Source organism: Tachypleus tridentatus, chromosome 4 (genome assembly GCF_004210375.1).
Source record: "Tachypleus tridentatus isolate NWPU-2018 chromosome 4, ASM421037v1, whole genome shotgun sequence".
Classification (NCBI taxonomy): domain Eukaryota; kingdom Metazoa; phylum Arthropoda; class Merostomata; order Xiphosura; family Limulidae; genus Tachypleus; species Tachypleus tridentatus.
In genome coordinates, this window is record NC_134828.1 from 6687924 (window position 1) to 6706511 (window position 18588).

The following is an 18588-nucleotide window of genomic DNA, read 5'->3' on the forward strand; positions in this document are numbered from 1 at the left end:
ATTTACACAAAACGTATTCGTGATATGATAACAAAAACAAGGCATGCATTTAATTATGGATGTCGAACCGGTAAGAGAAAAACGAGGATATTACTTAAAAGTTCTTATCAAATCAGTACATCCTCCTTGTGAGTCGAATTAAACCTTAAACTTAAAAAAAAAAATAGAATAATTTGTAGGATTAACCTTTATTTTATAATGCCTCCATGGTTGAAAGGGCAAGAATATTTGATGAAGGGATTCAACCTGAAGGTTGCAAGTTAAGCATTTCAACCACCAGACCATCCCAAGTCAAATTAATAGCTACATTTAAATAAAATTCACAGTTGAGCTTAAATACAACTCAAATACATATCAAACTATGCCTTGAAACCTGAATAAAAATATTACAAAATGCAATTGGTTAGGTTTTTATTAAAGCTAAACGAGCTAATTAACGAAAGTGTATCTCAGAACGGCTGGTATTGGTATTAACACTTTTACTGATAAGGAAGAAACAAAGTGTTGACCTTTCTAGGTCACCTTCAGGTTTCTTATGATGCCTAAGGAAGGTCAAAACGTTGTTCCCGCCTTATCAGTAAAAGTGTTAATACCCCTACCAGCCGTTCTGAATTACATTTCTATTAGAAGTGAGTTTCTCGTAATTAAGAATTAATTAACGAAAGATGATCCAAAGTTAAAAGAAAAGTTAATTAAACGAAATTATAAAAGTAAATTTGGCTAAAAATACAAAATGTACAAACAAAACTAAGTCTGCAGATAAAGCACACTTCATAACAAGATATATGTCTGATGGGAATTGAGCTCTTGTGTTTTATAGTGTAATTGTTGTTGTTAGAAAATTGGTCGAATACTATTTAAAATTCAAGCGAAAAAATAGAGTTCCTAATTTAAAGGAGCATGGACAGCAAATTCTCTAATATAGCTGAATTTTTTTTTACTGTGGCTATTATACTGTGAATATTATACATACCTCTTGCAAGAGCTTTTTGAGTATGCACATAATCTTTCTGGAACTGCCATACTTCTCCCTAAAGTTGGATATCCATGCTTTCTTGTAAATATAAAGTGCTCACTTGCTGCACAGTTGTTATCTGCTTTATTCCAATTTGTTCCATTCTCTCCTTTGTCTCTTTACCTGCAGAAGTATTGTAGAGATTCCTACTATAGATATTGAAGCTGATGTTTAGCGTAGTGATTGCCGTAGTAACCAAAGAAACAATAATTAAAGAAATCTCAGTGGTGGTTCCCAGTCAAAGGATTGCTCCTTATGTTGATGTAAATTTTCAAAACATATCTACCGAGCTGTCTACTCATTTACATCTGCATAGAGCTTCTGTGAAATCAGATGATCCCACTAGAAGTTTCCATCTATAGTATGTTTATTATTACTCTTGAAATACCCACAAATGAGATACATCACGATGCTTTTGTCCTTTTCCCTATTGGCAGCCATGGACTTTGAGCGTGATGCGCAACGGTCACAATAAATACTCACGGCTCTAGGAAAGTTCGTTGTTGTTCGATTTTTAAAATATATTTTAGTTCCAGTGTCATAATCTGTCAATTATTTAATGTTATTTATTAGCATTAATGAAATATATAAGGCACATAATGAAGATAATGATACTTTTAATTAATAACAATACGTTGTTGTTTGTTATTAAGCAAAATGCTATCTGTTCTTTGCCTTTATAGGTATTGAAAACCGGTTTTTAGCAGTATAACTCCACAGGCATACCACTATACTAATAACGTACTTCAAATGTATTAAGTAAACTGATGTACTGCTTTATAGAACAAAGAAATAAATAGTTAAAAGTTATTGGTACTTTTTAGAATTTGTGATAAATTTTTGGTATTTTTAAGCAGAGAGGCAGTACAAAGTAGTTGAGTTTCTGTGGTTAGGTTAGGTTTTTGGAATTTCGCACAAAACTACTCGAGGGCTATCTGTGCTAGCCGTCCCTAATTTAGCAGTGTAAGACTAGAGGGAAGGCTAGTCTAGACTTGGATTACGAGTCGAACGCCATGCCGGGCCAAAATGTATATTATGTTATATGTATATTAGTTAATACAACCAGCTGTTAACTTGGGGTTTTAAAAGATGTGGTATATGTTTCTCTTCTAAACATAATACTAAACCATTAATGGCTTAAATCCTCAGATGCGGAACATCGTTCCGAACCTTTCAGTCCCATTTTAACCCCTGATTATAAATATTTTAATAGTTTTATAGGAAAAGCTATAAATAAGGACGATGAGCAAAAGGGATTGGTCATAACTAATTGAAAGGTGCTGTACAGTGCATGTTAACTAGTAATCACGCAAGCGTGATTTTATGTTACGTGATAGACAAGCAAGCATATCATGTCTTCTACCTGATCTTGTTGTATGACATTTTTAAACATTATATAATTTGTAGACAGTTTTAGCGTAATTACTTGGTCAAGAAACTCGTTGAGACTGCCTTGTCTTAGTTGCCTTCTTTGTTTGTTTGTTGACTGTTTGTTGTATACAGTGTATTTGGTATAAGCGGAGATTGCAGTAACAAATAGCGTCCGGTTTAAAACGATTAGCGTCTGTAATCTCGTTTGCTGACCGATCCACCACTGTTTGTATGTTACAGTTGAACAGTGCTGTAAGAGAAACGCTGTCAATGGGATAAAGAAACTGAGTTTATCTGTATAATTCAAGCGTGCTTGCTTAATTAGTGTGTACTACTTGGAGGTGGAAAACCATTGTCTTCTTTGGAGACCATCGTATGTTAGTTCACAAAATTCTATTTCGAGAGAATTTGTTTGTTTGTTTGTTTGTTTGTTTTTGAATTTCGCACAAAGCTACTCGAGGGCTATCTGTGAAAGCCGTCCCTAATTTAACAGTGTAAGACTAGAGGGAAGGCAGCTAGTCATCATCACCCACCGCCAACTTTGGGCTACTCTTTTACCAACGAATAGTGGGATTGACCGTCACATTATAACGTCCCCACGGCTGGGACGGCGAGCATGTTTTGGCGCGACTCGGGCGCGAACCCGCGACCCTCAGATTACGAAGCGCACGCCTTAACGCCATGCCAGGCCCGTTTCTGTGGTAACACTTATGTCAAGTATACTCTGTTTAGCTATGCGTGGATAACCGTAAAGAAACATAAGTATCCGTAAAAATTGTTTGTTTGCTTTTAGAATTTCGCGCAAAGTTTTACCAGGGCTATCTGCGCTAGCTGTCTCTAATTTAGCAGTTTAAGATCAGAGGGAAGACAGCTAGTCTTCACCACCCACCACCAACTTTGGGGCTACTCTTTTACCAACAAACAGTGGGATTGACCGTAATATTATAACGCCCCACGGCTGAAAGTGCGAGTATGTTCGATGTTACAGGGACTCGAACCCGCGACCCTCAGATTACGAGTCATGCTCCTCAATCAACTGGCTATGCCAGGTCGTCCGTAAAGGAACAAAGTAAACATTTTGTCAAAAAAAAAAAGATAGAATCTGACTGGCAGAAATCTGACAGTACGAAAGCATACAAGATATTTCTTACATTAAGTTTTAATTATTTGTTTTGTTGTCTAGCTTAAAGTTATAAAATAGGATATCTGAATTCTGCCTACCGCGGGTATCAAAACCCGATTTTTAGTGTTATAAGTTTTAAGCCTTGCTGCTGAATCTCTGTGTGGACTTTAACTATGACTATGACTTTCAACTTTTTAAATTTTATTGTTTAGAATCTTTAGATGGTTTGATATATACTGGTGACAACTCATTATATAATACATGTACGGCAGAGGGCGAGAGCGTCATAGCAACCACATCGTTGTTGTGACGCTGCAATTACAATTTTAATACAACACATTAAACCTTAATTGGTAAGTTACATTATATTACAGTTTTACTTCTTACATTGAAGTTTGAAACTACCAAAAATATAATATCTGGGATACTTTAAACACGCATTTTTATGTAGTTACAAGTTTTTACATGAAATCTTAATAAAAATGGCACCAGGAAGCAAAGTGAAAAACAGTAAAAAGAAGCCCCGTCTAATGTCAAACTCAAAGACAGAGGAAACATCAGATCAAGGTGATATATGACGATTGAACGTTCATCATTTAATGCTGTTACTAAACTGAAAGTTATTTTCAAATTTTTGTTTGTATATACTGAAATAATTCGTACTTTGAATATTTATATTTAAATTTAGGATTAATTATTTGAATATTAATATTAGTATTCATAGCAATGTTTTCGCTGTTGTGACTGGTCTCACTCGGCGTCTTGTAGTCTAACCATTGGCGTATGTTGGTTTGTACATTATCTCTACACATGTATGCGAGGGGGAGCTCACCTGACTTCCCCTATTGTTGTTTCTGGGGTTTCTGTAATAGAACAATGTTGTAAAGAACTTGCTTTACCAAAAGTAGACATAGATAGTTATTCACATCATATATTCAAACAACTCTAATATTATTCTAGTATGACACTTGTCAGTTGATGACAAGCCCTATGTTCAGATGCAGAATATAGTTTCAATGACTATTACTTTAAAAAAGAGTAACCATTACTTTTATTAACACATTGTCAGCACCAGATTTGTTGCACATGTAAATCAAGTAGTATCATTACAGAAACTTATTCTATCAAAACTGACACAAGTTTTCTGTCTCTGGTATTAAACAGAATTTACAGATTTTTACAGGAAAGATGAGACAAATCTTGATATTTTATATGGAGAACTTAATTTATGGAAGACAAAATAGCTTTCTATATCTCTTCAGGACAGAACACATATACTGGCTTACTTTAATAAAAGCATGCTTCAGTGTACCAAATATCCTTACATTGCTGAAACTCTGTCACATTGCTGTTAGCTTCATGTTTAGCATCTGTTTTCTATCACTTGAATAATTATCTAAGATATAGACAAACTGAAGAAAAATTGAATACATTTAATACATGATTATTATGATACTGATATCAACATTAAAACTGTATGTAAGTTATTTATGGAAAACCACTCCAGAAGAATGGAGCATGTTAACATGTTATTTCAGTAGTGCATAGATGTATGTATATGATAGTCAGTTACTGTAATAATTATATGTTCTTGTACAGAGTTGTTTAAATTAATATTGTAATTTAGCAATTAATAACTACTCTGTATGTAGATAGTAAAGTATTGTACTATAATAAAACACATATTTATGTTAAATTACATCTATCTATCTATACAGTGTTATACCCAAATGATGATTTGCTGACTTTCCATTAGACGTTTATGAATTTTATATAAACAGCCAGGAAATTGTTTAAGTTATATTTCATGAGTATTTGCTTCCAGATTTAATCTCAAAGTACCTATCTTTTACAAAATTTTCTGTGGAGGGGCATACTTGCAGACCTTTTGTAGAATTAGTATATTTTATTTGTGCTTAGCACAATACATGTTGGCTTTTCTTTCACAGATTAGAACCTCTTTCAAAATTCTGTGTGTGGGCCTGATGTCATCATTACTTGTAGTTATTATTACTGAAACTATGGTAATATTGTATTACCACTTTTAATACTGCTAATAATATATAGTATATTATTTACAGAAGATGCAGTGAAAGTAGAAAATAAAAATTTGAAGTCTTTTAGCCAATTGTGTGTAAAAGTAACAATAAGAGAAGGCAAGATGTATAAGTTCTAATATTATTTCAAATGGAAATATCAGTATTTTGCTTTATTCAGTTTATTCTAATGTTCCTTAAGTTTTAATAAATGTATGATGAATATATGTTTTATTAACTTTGAAGAAGTGATAAATCAATATGGTAATGTTATTGAGTTTATAGGAATAAATCAGTAATTAATGTCACAGTTTATAGGTATAAATCAGTAATTAATGTCACAGTTTATAGGTATAAATCAGTAATTAATGTCACAGTATATAGGGATAAATCAGTAATTAATGTCACAATATATAGGTATAAACCAGTAATTAACATCACAGTTTATAGGTATAAATCAGTAATTAATGTCACAGTATATAGGTATAAATCAGTAATTAACATCACAGTTTATAGGTATAAATCAGTAATTAATGTCACAGTATATAGGTATAAATCAGTAATTAATGTCACAGTATATAGGTATAAATCAGTAATTAATGTCACAGTTTATAGGTATAAATCAGTAATTAATGTCACAGTATATAGGTATAAATTAGTAATTAATGTCACAGTATATAGGTATAAATAAGTAATTAACGTCATAGTATATAGGTATAAATCAGTAATTAATGTCATAGTATATAGGTATAAATCAGTAATTAATGTCACAGTATATAGGTATAAATCAGTAATTAATGTCATAGTATATAGGTATAAATCAGTAATTAATGTCATAGTATATAGGTATAAATCAGTAATTAATGTTACAGCATATAGGTATAAATCAGTAATTAATATCACAGTATATAGGTATAAATCAGTAATTAATGTCACAGTATATAGGTATAAATCAATAATTAATGTCACAGTATATAGGTATAAATCAGTAATTAATGTCATAGTATATAGGTATAAATCAGTAATTAATGTCATAGTATATAGGTATAAATCAGTAATTAATGTCACAGTATATAGGTATAAATCAGTAATTAATGTCACAGTACATAGGTATAAATCAGTAATTAACGTCACAGTATATAGGTATAAATCAGTAATTAATGTCATAGTATATAGGTATAAATCAGTAATTAATGTCATAGTATATAGGTATAAATCAGTAATTAATGTCACAGTATATAGGAATAAATCAGTAATTAGAGTCACAGTATATAGGCTAAATTTATCTTCATTTTTTACTGATATTATCAGGAATTTTCAATCAAAAGTATGTTAGATAAGAACTACTATAAAGAGTAAGTTAAAGAAGATGAACAGAATAACTTGAAATATTTAACGTTCAATTGTTCTCATTGAACAAAACTATATTGGATTATCTGCTGTATCCATCTCATGGAAATGAACCCCAGATTTTAGTTTATAACTCTGTCATAGAATACTATGCCAGAAAAGAAACCCATTATGATTATAACCCATTGGTTCATCAGTAAAGTACCTATATCTTAAGGATACTTTTGCTTTTAAGTCTCATGATATCTTATGAGGTTCAGCCAAGGAAGCTTATATTAGCCCTAAAACTGAATATCAAAGTATAGTATAAAATAATCTTCATAAATGTGATTATTTTTTAAAACAATTATAAAAAAAAGTATTGTTAATCATTATAACCAATTAAACTTTATTAACAGGCTTTTATTTACCAAGTCTGTCTTTTGTTTGTTAATTAGATCAACACAGTTTGTAACATATCAAATGACCACATTTTACATAGCAGGACAAGGAATAAAATACAAATTTAGTAATCACAATACAAGTTATACAGATTTCAGAAATTAATAATTATAAAGTATGGTTTGGAGAGAATTTTTATAACTATATATCTCACTTTCAGACACAGAAGGATTCAAAGAAAAAAACATTAGTGTTTTTGACATCAAATTATAAAACATAACCGACAGTAATTGTGGTACTAAAATAAAAAAAATTAAACAACCAGATGAACAGAAAAACTTTTATTAGATGCTTCTCACAAATAATAATCAATAACCTTTAATAAAATGTTCTCACTTTTATTGATCAACAAATACATTGTGCACATAATGCAGCCTAACTGATTTTTCCACTCTTGTTTAACTTAATATCAGGTTGCATACAGTATAACCTTGTTACAAAACAGCAAGTAAGATATTTGGTCAACTAATGCCATGGATTTACAGAGTGAAACCTAGGGTTCAATGACTTTGTCTAAATTTGCTAGATTCAGACTAAGGTTTGAATAAAGGTGAAGTTTTGTTACTATATTAAAAACTTATGCTGTAAGAATGCTTGATATATATTATCTGCATACCACATTTGATTACTTGCATATATTTGAAATGGTACACATCTAATGTGATGTTTAGATGGATGTTGCAAAATTATCTTCCAAAGGTGCAGGATAATGACCTAAAAAGTACTCAAAGTGCAGTTTCATATGGCTACAACAAGAAGTAATATTCATTACAAACTGTTGTTATGATATAAATTTCTAGACCTGGTATGTATACAACTGTGAAATATAAAGTGGTTGAATAACTTATATCTTTAAATACAAGTAAATCATTGGTGTAAAAATATGAGAAACTTTTAACTATATTTTAAGAATGAATGTGGACTAACAAAAGATATACTTTGACGCTGACTTTAATTTTCCTTTGTTTTGCAGTTTCTCGACAGCAAGGTTCCAGTGTTATTGTGCATGTAATGCCATTTGGAATTAAGCCAATGACATTGACAAATCACACACAAAATCTCTTTTCCTGTGTAGTAGGAACAGATGTGTGTGAAAATAAACGAAAAGTATTTTTGCAGAAATTATCTGTTATTGAAGATATGAAGAAGAGAGCAGCAGTATCTGATTTTCATCCAGCTAAACAGGAAATTCTGGTAAGAAATTAAGACTTATATATCTTCTATTTCTAACTGTTAAAAATGCATTTAATTTAGAGAAGTTTAGAGGAGAAAACAAACATTTATATAAACAGAAATTTGGTGTTATTACAGAAGTATGTTTATGTATAATTTAAATGTAAGACATGAGACTTCTGCTAAGTTGTAAATGCTGAGAGATATTATCGTATTTTGTTTTTAATATATAACATGAAATATACTATTATTGATGTATTTTAGACTTTTTGAAAGTTATTCATAATAGTGGAAAAATAATGTACTAAAGAGTTAAATACAGAAAGGCTATATTAGGATTTATATTGTTATTGTGTGTAGAGTTGTCCTGCTCTTCTATTGGTGAAGGGGTTTTGATGCATGATGGTATAATAATGTAGTAGTGTGATTCATGATGATGAGAAACCCACTTAAGTAAAAATGTATTCTCGAGATGGCTGTTGTGGGCATTAAAACTTTAATTAAAATAAAGTACAGAACAACGTCTTAGGTCATCTTCAGGTTAACAAAGAGTGTTGCAACTCATTTTAGCCATATTGAGAATACATTGGTAGTACAATTCACATACAATCTTGTGAGGTTAAGTGAAAGTTATTTAAATGCTAATGACATCTAAGGTAGATGAGTGATGAAGATAGCATAACTGTATGAAGAGATAAGTAACTATTAGAAATACATTTCCTGATGAGGCAAATGTTAACATTGCTAACTTTCAGTAAACTAATCAGTTGTACACAAAACTCTCAATTAAGTATATTTACTAAATATTTGTTTGAATTTCCAAATCCTTTATTGATTCAGTCTGAGTGAAAGTGATTCTCATGCTAAGAATAAAAATACTTCCTTTCATATTTAGTTCGCACAAGTGCTAGAAAATCCTAAATGAATATCAAAGATTTTTCTCACACGTGTTTTCTCTTAATTTTAATGTTGTACTTTCTATCCACTGGAGCAGTAATCCTTGTGTGAAAAGCAATAATCACAATATTAAGCTATTACCTGTTCCCTAAAGAGCTAATGTCAATGTTATGCGAGTTCTGAGTGCAATATTGCACTGGGTATTTAAGATCCTGAACTCATGAAATTTTATCTTAGCATGACATAATGTTTTGGGACAACAGTGGAACTCTTGATCAGTCTTGGCTGTCCCATCCTATAAACTAAAACTATTAAATAATTAAAAATAACAACCTTTTTATCCAGCTCCTAACATTCATATAGTTATCAAGCTTTTACCTTAAACTTCCTTACATTTACTGCCTTCATAACATCCAAAGGCAACCATTCTGTTAGAAAAACTGTTTTAGCTGAAGATGACTCCTACTCTGCCAAAATTAATATTTGTGTCTCTTAGTCCTACTGTTGTCACTGTTAAGTGTAAGAAAAAGACAATGTATCAACAGTATCAGTTCCCTCAGTCTTAAAAACTTCAACTAGATTCCTATAACTCTTCTTTTTTAGAGAAAAAACAGTTTCAGAGATCTCTCATCATATGATAATCACTCCATCTGAGACATCACTTTAGTTGCTCATCTCTGAACCTGCTTTAACAACTCAATGTCTTTCCTAGGGTAAGAAACTCAAGACTGAAAACAATACTCCATATATGGCCTACCAGTGACCTAAACAATCACATTATAATCTCTTTAGACTTGAATTTAATATTTCTGTAGATGTAACCTAAAATCCTATTTACCCTAACACTAGCAACATAACAGATTTTGTATGGCATAAGAGACTGATCAACTGTTACACCAAGACCCCTTTGTTTCATGACACTGCTAACATTATTTCCCTTGTAATGGATTGAATATTATTTTAATATCTATGTTTGTTTCAGTTTAATTTATATTTAGAAATGTATGTAACTTTTATTGTTAAATGTGTATTACACAACCTCCACCTGTGTTCTCTAAATTTGTTGAAGATTCTTGAGAGTAAGAATGACCAATATGTGTTTTATAAAACCACTAGTTTGTCTTCAAATATTGTTGGGCCAGGTGAACTTTCTAGAACTTTGCCTAAAGATTATAAATTGATGCACCAAGAGACAACAGAATATTGTCTGGTTATTGCAGCCAGTATACCATAAGCTTTTGAAGCTATAATTTTGATAAACACTTTTTAATCAGAAAATTACAAATATTTAATCAGGAACATTTACAGATTTTGAAACATTACAAACTTCAGTGAATTAATTGAAGTGAAGTGTATCTGCGTATCAACATCAAAGTAATTTGCTCTCTGTGAACCATCGATAAAATATTCAATTCCAGAGCAGATAGAAGATTGAATATTGTTTGTAAGTTTATAAAATTTTTGCATATAAATCATTATTTGTAATAACCATTATTATAAATTGTATTGTTGTTTGTATATTAAAATATATTTGTGTTAAAGAAGAAATTGTGAGTATTGATCTTGTTAACAAAGAAAGTTGTGTGTATCAAACTTAACAAAGAAAGTGGTGAGTATTGATCTTGTTAACAAAAAAAGTTGTGTGTATCAATCTTGTTAACAAAGAAAGTTGTGTATATCAAATGTGTTAACAAAGAAAGTTGTGTGTATCAATCTTGTTAACAAAGAAAGTTGTGTGTATCAAATTTAACAAAGAAAGTGGCGAGTATTGAACTTGTTAACAAAAAAGTTGTATGTATCAATCTTGTTAACAAAGAAAGTTGTGTATATCAAATGTGTTAACAAAGAAAGTTGTGTGTATCAATCTTGTTAACAAAGAAAGTTGTGTGTATCAAATTTGTTAACAAAGAAAGTTGTGTGTATCAATCTTGTTAACAAAGAAAGTTGTGTATATCAAATGTGTTAACAAAGAAAGTTGTGTGTATCAATCTTGTTAACAAAGAAAGTTGTGTGTATCAATCTTGTTAACAAAGAAAGTTGTGTGTATCAATCTTGTTAACAAAGAAAGTTGTGTGTATCAAATTTAACAAAGAAAGTGGCAAGTATTGAACTTGTTAACAAAAAAGTTGTGTGTATCAATCTTGTTAACAAAGAAAGTTGTGTATATCAAATGTGTTAACAAAGAAAGTTGTGTGTATCAATCTTGTTAACAAAGAAAGTTGTGTGTATCAAATTTGTTAACAAAGAAAGTTGTGTGTATCAATCTTGTTAACAAAGAAAGTTGTGTATATCAAATGTGTTAACAAAGAAAGTTGTGTATATCAATCTTGTTAACAAAGAAAGTTGTGTGTATCAATCTTGTTAACAAAGAAAGTTGTGTGTATCAATCTTGTTAACAAAGAAAGTTGTGTGTATCAATCTTGTTAACAAAGAAAGTTGTGTGTATCAAATTTGTTAACAAAGAAAGTTGTGTGTATCAATCTTGTTAACAAAGAAAGTTGTGTGTATCAAATTTGTTAATAAAGAAAGTTGTGTGTATCAAATTTGTTAATGAAGAAAGTTGTGTGTATCAAATTTGTTAATAAAGAAAGTTGTGTGTATCAAATTTGTTAATGAAGAAAGTTGTGTGTATCAAATTTGTTAACAAAGAAAGTTGTGTGTATCAATCTTGTTAACAAAGAAAGTTGTGTGTATCAATCTTGTTAACAAAGAAAGTTGTGTGTATCAAATTTGTTAATAAAGAAAGTTGTGTGTATCAAATTTGTTAACAAAGAAAGTTGTGTATATCAAATTTGTTAACAAAGAAAGTTGTGTGTATCAAATTTGTTAACAAAGAAAGTTGTGTGTATCAAATTTGTTAATAAAGAAAGTTGTGTGTATCAAATTTGTTCAAAGAAATTTGTTAACAAAGAAAGTTGTGTGTATCAAATTTGTTAACAAAGTTGTGTGTATCAATCTTGTTAACAAAGAAAGTTGTGTGTATCAAATTTGTTAACAAAGAAAGTTGTGTGTATCAAATTTGTTAACAAAGAAAGTGTGTATCAAATTTGTTAACAAAGAAAGTTGTGTGTATCAAATTTGTTAACAAAGAAAGTTGTGTGTATCAAATTTGTTAACAAAGAAAGTTGTGTGTATCAAATTTGTTAATAAAGAAAGTTGTGTGTATCAAATTTGTTAACAAAGAAAGTTGTGTGTATCAAATTTGTTAACAAAGAAAGTTGTGTGTATCAAATTTGTTAATAAAGAAAGTTGTGTGTATCAATCTTGTTAACAAAGAAAGTTGTGTGTATCAAATTTGTTAACAAAGTTGTGTGTATCAATCTTGTTAACAAAGAAAGTTGTGTGTATCAAATTTGTTAATAAAGAAAGTTGTGTGTATCAAATTTGTTAACAAAGAAAGTTGTGTGTATCAAATTTGTTAACAAAGAAAGTTGTGTATATCAAATTTGTTACTAAAGAAAGTTGTGTGTATCAAATTTGTTAACAAAGAAAGTGGTGAGTATTGATCTTGTTAACAAAGAAAGTTGTGTGTATCAATCTTGTTAACAAAGAAAGTTGTGTGTATCAATCTTGTTAACAAAGAAAGTTGTGTGTATCAAATTTGTTAACAAAGAAAGTTGTGTGTGCTGATCTAGTTAACAAAAAAGTTGTGTGCTGATCGTGTTGGTAAATATCATAAATTTTACTACATATTGACGTTTTATTAACTTCTAAATCCACGTTCAAAATTCTGTTTAGTTGAAATCATAATATATTAACATACATAGCATATCAGAGACTCATTCAAGATAAACTATAATACGTAACATCCTACAAATTGTAATTTATATTATGATAATCCACATGCATTATCTTGTATTTATTATAATTAAAACTCATCTGGCATTTATTTACCCAACTCAATAAGTGATCTAAATCCTCTTCACAGCTAGTGACATCCAAGTCCTTAATATCATCTAATTTTCATCTATCATTGATGTAAATAGCTAAGAACAAAGTTGCTAAAACTGAGCCCTGAGGTACCTCCTATTAACATTAATCCAGTTTGACTGAACCTTATTTGTAACAACCTTCTGCATTCTTCCAACCAGCTACTCTTCTGTTCAATGAGCTAACTTATCTGCCAGACCTACAGAGAGAATGTTTTTACAATCCTTTATGTGGCACCTTATCATATGCTTTCTGAAATTCAAATACACCTAATCTACCCTCTTACCCTTAGCTATATCAGGAGTATCCTTTTTAAAAAATGTCAAAAAATTTGTAAGGAAAGATTTTCTTTAGGTGAAACATGTTGACTGTCCATTTAAATTCTAAGCCTTGTTAAATGACTTTACAAAGTATTTTTATCAGACTTTTTGAAACATTTCCTACAACTGATGTAAGACTAATGGGTTTATAATTAGAAGAACAATTTGAAAATAGGAGTGGCATTAGCCAACTTCCAGCCCTCTTGTACCTTCCCACTATTCAAAGACTGATGAAACAATAGTAATATTTATTTACTGAAGTTTTGTTAGGCTAAGTTGAGAAGTTTCCAAATTTTACATTTTAGTGTCTTTGTTAAAAGTTACATAACAATAAGTAGAATACACGTATGAAACACGGACTTGTAGTACTTGTAGAATACACATATGAAACATGGACTTGTAGTACTTGTAGAATGCACATATGAAACACGGACTTGTAGTACTTGTAGAATGCGCATATGAAACACAAACTTGTAGTACTTGTAGAATGCACATATGAAACACGGACTTGTAGTACTTGTAGAATACGCATATGAAACATGGATTTGTAGTACTTGTAGAATACACATATGAAACACGGACTTGTAGTACTTGTAGAATACGCATATGAAACATGGATTTGTAGTACTTGTAGAATACACATATGAAACATGGACTTGTAGTACTTGTAGAATACACATATGAAACATGGACTTGTAGTACTTGCTACATACTCACCCTCTTTTGCATTCAAGTAAAATTTTAGAAATTCTTCCATAAGCCTTACTATAATTCCCATAGCTTTCAAATGTGCACTTTAGAACATAAAAAAATATACTGGTCAATTGACTAGCATTTTTCAAAACTACTGTAATTATGGTCCAAGATTTGTGATACTATGTTGCTGGACATGCCCTGCATTTACATCTGTTGACACTTTAAAAATTTTATGGGCAATTCCATTATTTAGTTTAAGAAACTAGACAAAACATTTATGGTGAAGGATAACTCTAACTGGCTGCCTTCATTTTGCTTTGTAATGCAACATTTTGTAACAGTTATCCTTGAATCATAGGGGTCTTTCAGAAAACCATGTAGTCCATGTAATGTCCATACTGAAACTTCAAATGTCATTGTTAATGTGTTTTACTAACTATGAATTTATTGTATATTTATTTAATTTATTTGAAAAGGTCAACATAGATTTTGATATATGTTGTTAAGAAACACTGATAGGAAACAGCTTCAAGATATTTTAAACTTTCATAAGAAACGTTCAAATTGAGAAAGAAAGAGAGAAAAGTCTTACTTATAATAAATGGTAACTTTAGGATAAGAAATAAAAGTTTGTTTGTTTTTGGAATTTTGCACAAAGCTACTCGAGGGCTATCTGTGCTAGCCGTCCCTAATTTAGCAGTGTAAGACTAGAGGGAAGGCAGCTAGTCATCACCACCCACCGCCAACTCTTTAGCTACTCTTTTACCAATGAATAGTGGGATTGACCGTCACATTATACGCCCCCATGGCTGGGAGGGCGAGCACGTTTAGCGCGATGCGGATGCGAACCCGCAACCCTCGGATTACGAGTCACACGCCTTACACGCTTGGCCATGCCAGGCCAGAAATAAAAGTAATAACATTTTTTTCTTTTAGAATTATCCAGAAGATGAAATTTTGCTGGTGTATGATCCTGAATTCCGATATGGAGAACAGTTTTACATGTGTTTAACCCCAGAGAGTAAGGACCTAACACTGAAGGAGCTAGATCTGTCAAGATTAAAAAAGGTACAATAATGTCGTTTGTAAACAGAGGCCTAAGTGATTTCAAATGTGGGTAAATGAACCATGTAGGGCCTAGACCATGTTTTTAAATTTACATTTAATATAGAAATTTATCTTGTAGTAAAAAAAAGCCACATTCTTATTTATGTGTTTTCTTATTTCCTTTGACACATTGTCATTACTTTGTTAAAGATCAGCACAGGTCACATATTATTTGACTTGGACATGCAATGCTGTAAGGCACTTTACACTTACATGACACATAAATACATAAGAATTTTCAACAGTTAGCTTTTTCTATCTTATTTGTATATTGTTTAAGAAGCAAGTATTCTGGTAGGCAATCTGACCTCCCTCACAAAAGCCTTCTTGACTTATGCTGCCCTCTGTTGGTGCATATTTTCTCTTTCCACTAGCCTTGATACTCCCATGTATGTCTCCATATTAAAGTTCAAATTATTTTACAGCAATCCTCTATCAATAGGAGTGCAACCCCTAACATAACGAGCACCCTTTCTAACCTTACAGCTGTTAGCAGCTTCTTGTTTGGGATTTCTGTTTAACAGACATGTTTTCACTCATACATAAGTTTTTACTTTTTAATTCTTCTACTTTAATTATGTTGTTCTTTACTGTCTTTGGCAGTTGATCCATGAGTTCTGAATGTTTTTTTAGTAAGTCTGGTTCTCTACTTCCATTTATCTTCCCTATTTTCTTCCCTCCTTCTTGGGTTCTCATTTTGTATTCAACTGATTCATTCCAGAGGCCTTTGTTTCCACATTTCCATACACGTATGGCTACTTCTTGCTTCTTCAGAAAACAATTTAGTCCTCTGTCCTCAATTTCTTCTCCAAGGCAGTATCATGGCTTGCTAAAGTGAAGCAGTTTTTCTCACACCCACTCAATGTTTTGATTTATCTCGGTGTGTTTCTTCACTCCCTGTTCTATTAAGATTTACTTGCTGCACTTCTGTTGTGAGCTCTGGAAGTTTGCCTGCAGTATCTCATTTTCTCCTACTGGATGAGAAACTCTCTCTCTTTTGAGGACCTGGATTTCTCCCAAAGCCCTAATTTCTCTTGGTCATGCCCCATGTGCTATTACCAGTGGGTTTTGATTGACCACTTGAGCCTTGTTTTGGATCCATTAGACAAACCTCTTACTATTCCTTCTCTCTTACACACCAATTTTGACTGTTTGTAAAATTGGAACAATAATACTGTGGATATTTTTCTTCCTCCTTCTTCTCTGGAATCTCACCTGCTATGGATGCTTTGTTTTCAGGTTGGGGATTGTGTCTTGACACTCTGGAGGTTTAGGGATATTGGTTTCCTCTCTCCATATTAATTTTGGAACCTCTTGCATTTAGTTGAGCTTTTTCTCACTTTCTGTGGGCTCCTAGGGCGAGTTGGTGATAGTTCACTCTGACAGTGCTATTTATCTTGTACATCACCAGGTGTTTGGTTGACATATCTCTGTTTTCTCACATTAGATTTTCTGTGTTGTCCCATTGCTATCCCATCATTTGGCATGTCATAATCCAGGTGCCTTGAATGTGGTCACAAATCGGTTATCCTGTTGCTATAGGATTCTCCTTATGGTTTAGTTTTTGGGTCTACCAGTTTTTGGATTTTGTGTGCCCTGTGGATTTGGAAGTCTGTTGCCACTATTTTTAGTACACCACTTCCACAAATTTTGGTTTCCTGTTCCTCATCCTCTGGAAGAAGCAGTCAATATCTCTATGTGTATCCTCTTATTTGTCTCTTTGCATGTGTACTTGCCATACTTCAGACCATTCCATGTACTTTTATGTTGCTGGTTACATATTGGTTGGCTTATAGGTGATGTCTACTGCTGCATCAGATTTTGAAGTGCCTCCCTTTCTGTTTCTTTATTTTTGACACTTCCCATCAGCCAAACTCCAGCATGCGTTATCCATCTGTAGCTACAGCCTGTTTCCATGCATGACTTTGTCCAGGCCATTACTTAAAGGGCTGCACTTTCACTTGTAGCTTCCATCATATTCCTTCTTCTTCCACGGAGGTTTAGATCCATATGTGGTACAAATACTGCTTTGGCCTGCTCTAAGGGATTATAGTCTTTCCTGTCCTACAGTTCATCACAAACCATCTTTTTTGCCTAGATTTTTGAAATTGCATCTTTCATTGTGGGCTGTACAGTGCCAAGTTCCATTACTTATCACTTTTCCATTTACACACTTAGCTTATATTTTTCAACTGTTATTTTTATCTGTGCTGTTTCATTCCTTCTATTTTCCCACTCTGCTTTCATTCCAGATTAGCACTTCTGTGTGGTCCGTCGGACTTTTTGTCTTTGTGTTCTTTAAATCTCCTTGTCTTATAGTTCTTGTTCCTACTTCTTTTTATAGAAATTTCTTTGGTTATTAACAGACCTGACTAACTTAGTCATTAACATCACTCAATCAGTCTTTCTTTGATGAATGATGTATAACGGGGGAATGAATGTCTTCCTGTCTTTATGCCCCAAAAGTTCCCATTTTTCTCTGACAATAAAACTGTAAACAACTATGAAAAGATACATCTGATTTCACATCTTGTTTGGTGTAAGTTACTGGGCAAAAATATCAGTGTTCAAGTGAATGGCTCAGACAGACTTACAGGTGTTTGTAGTAAAAAGTAATTTTGGTATTCTGTTAATTATTAATGCATAACATTTTACTGCTTAGTGTTAGATTGGGAAAATGTTTTTAGTCCAATTGAATGGGAACAAAAGAGAATCTCTATGCTTCTATGATTTTTACAATAATTGTAATAGAGACAATCCACAGCTCCTAAAATGTCCTCTAACATCTCTTCCCTCCACAACACACATTATGAGATTTCTCAACACCTTAGTTCTTCAAACACTGATCATCTCAGTTTTTCACACATTTAAATCTCATCACCTCAGTCCATCAGACACTGAAATCTCAGTCACCACTGATCAACTCAGTTCTTCACACATTTAAATCTCATTGACTACTCAACACCTCATTTCTTCAGACACTGAAATCTCAGTCACCACTGATCAACTCAGATCTTCACACATTTAAATCTCATTGACTACTCAACACCTCAGTCCTTCAGACACTGAAATCTCAGTCACCACTGATCAACTCAGTTCTTCACACATTTAAATCTCATTGACTACTCA

At 32.0% G+C, this 18588-nt stretch overlaps 1 protein-coding gene across 3 annotated transcripts in view; it reads left to right on the forward strand.

The window, feature by feature from the left end:
- Positions 1-3767: 3767 nt before the first annotated feature.
- mmm (missing minor mitochondria) overlaps positions 3768-18588 on the forward strand; it is a 98424-nt gene continuing 83603 nt past the window's right edge. For all 3 annotated transcript variants that reach the window (XR_013027030.1, XM_076496927.1, XM_076496928.1), the window contains exons 1-3: positions 3768-4076; positions 8310-8530; positions 15289-15420. Coding sequence is in view for 2 of the 3 variants with exons in the window: in XM_076496927.1 (XP_076353042.1) it covers positions 3992-4076; positions 8310-8530; positions 15289-15420 (438 nt within the window). In the remaining variant the exon portion in view is untranslated. The remainder of the gene's footprint in view (positions 4077-8309; positions 8531-15288; positions 15421-18588) is intronic.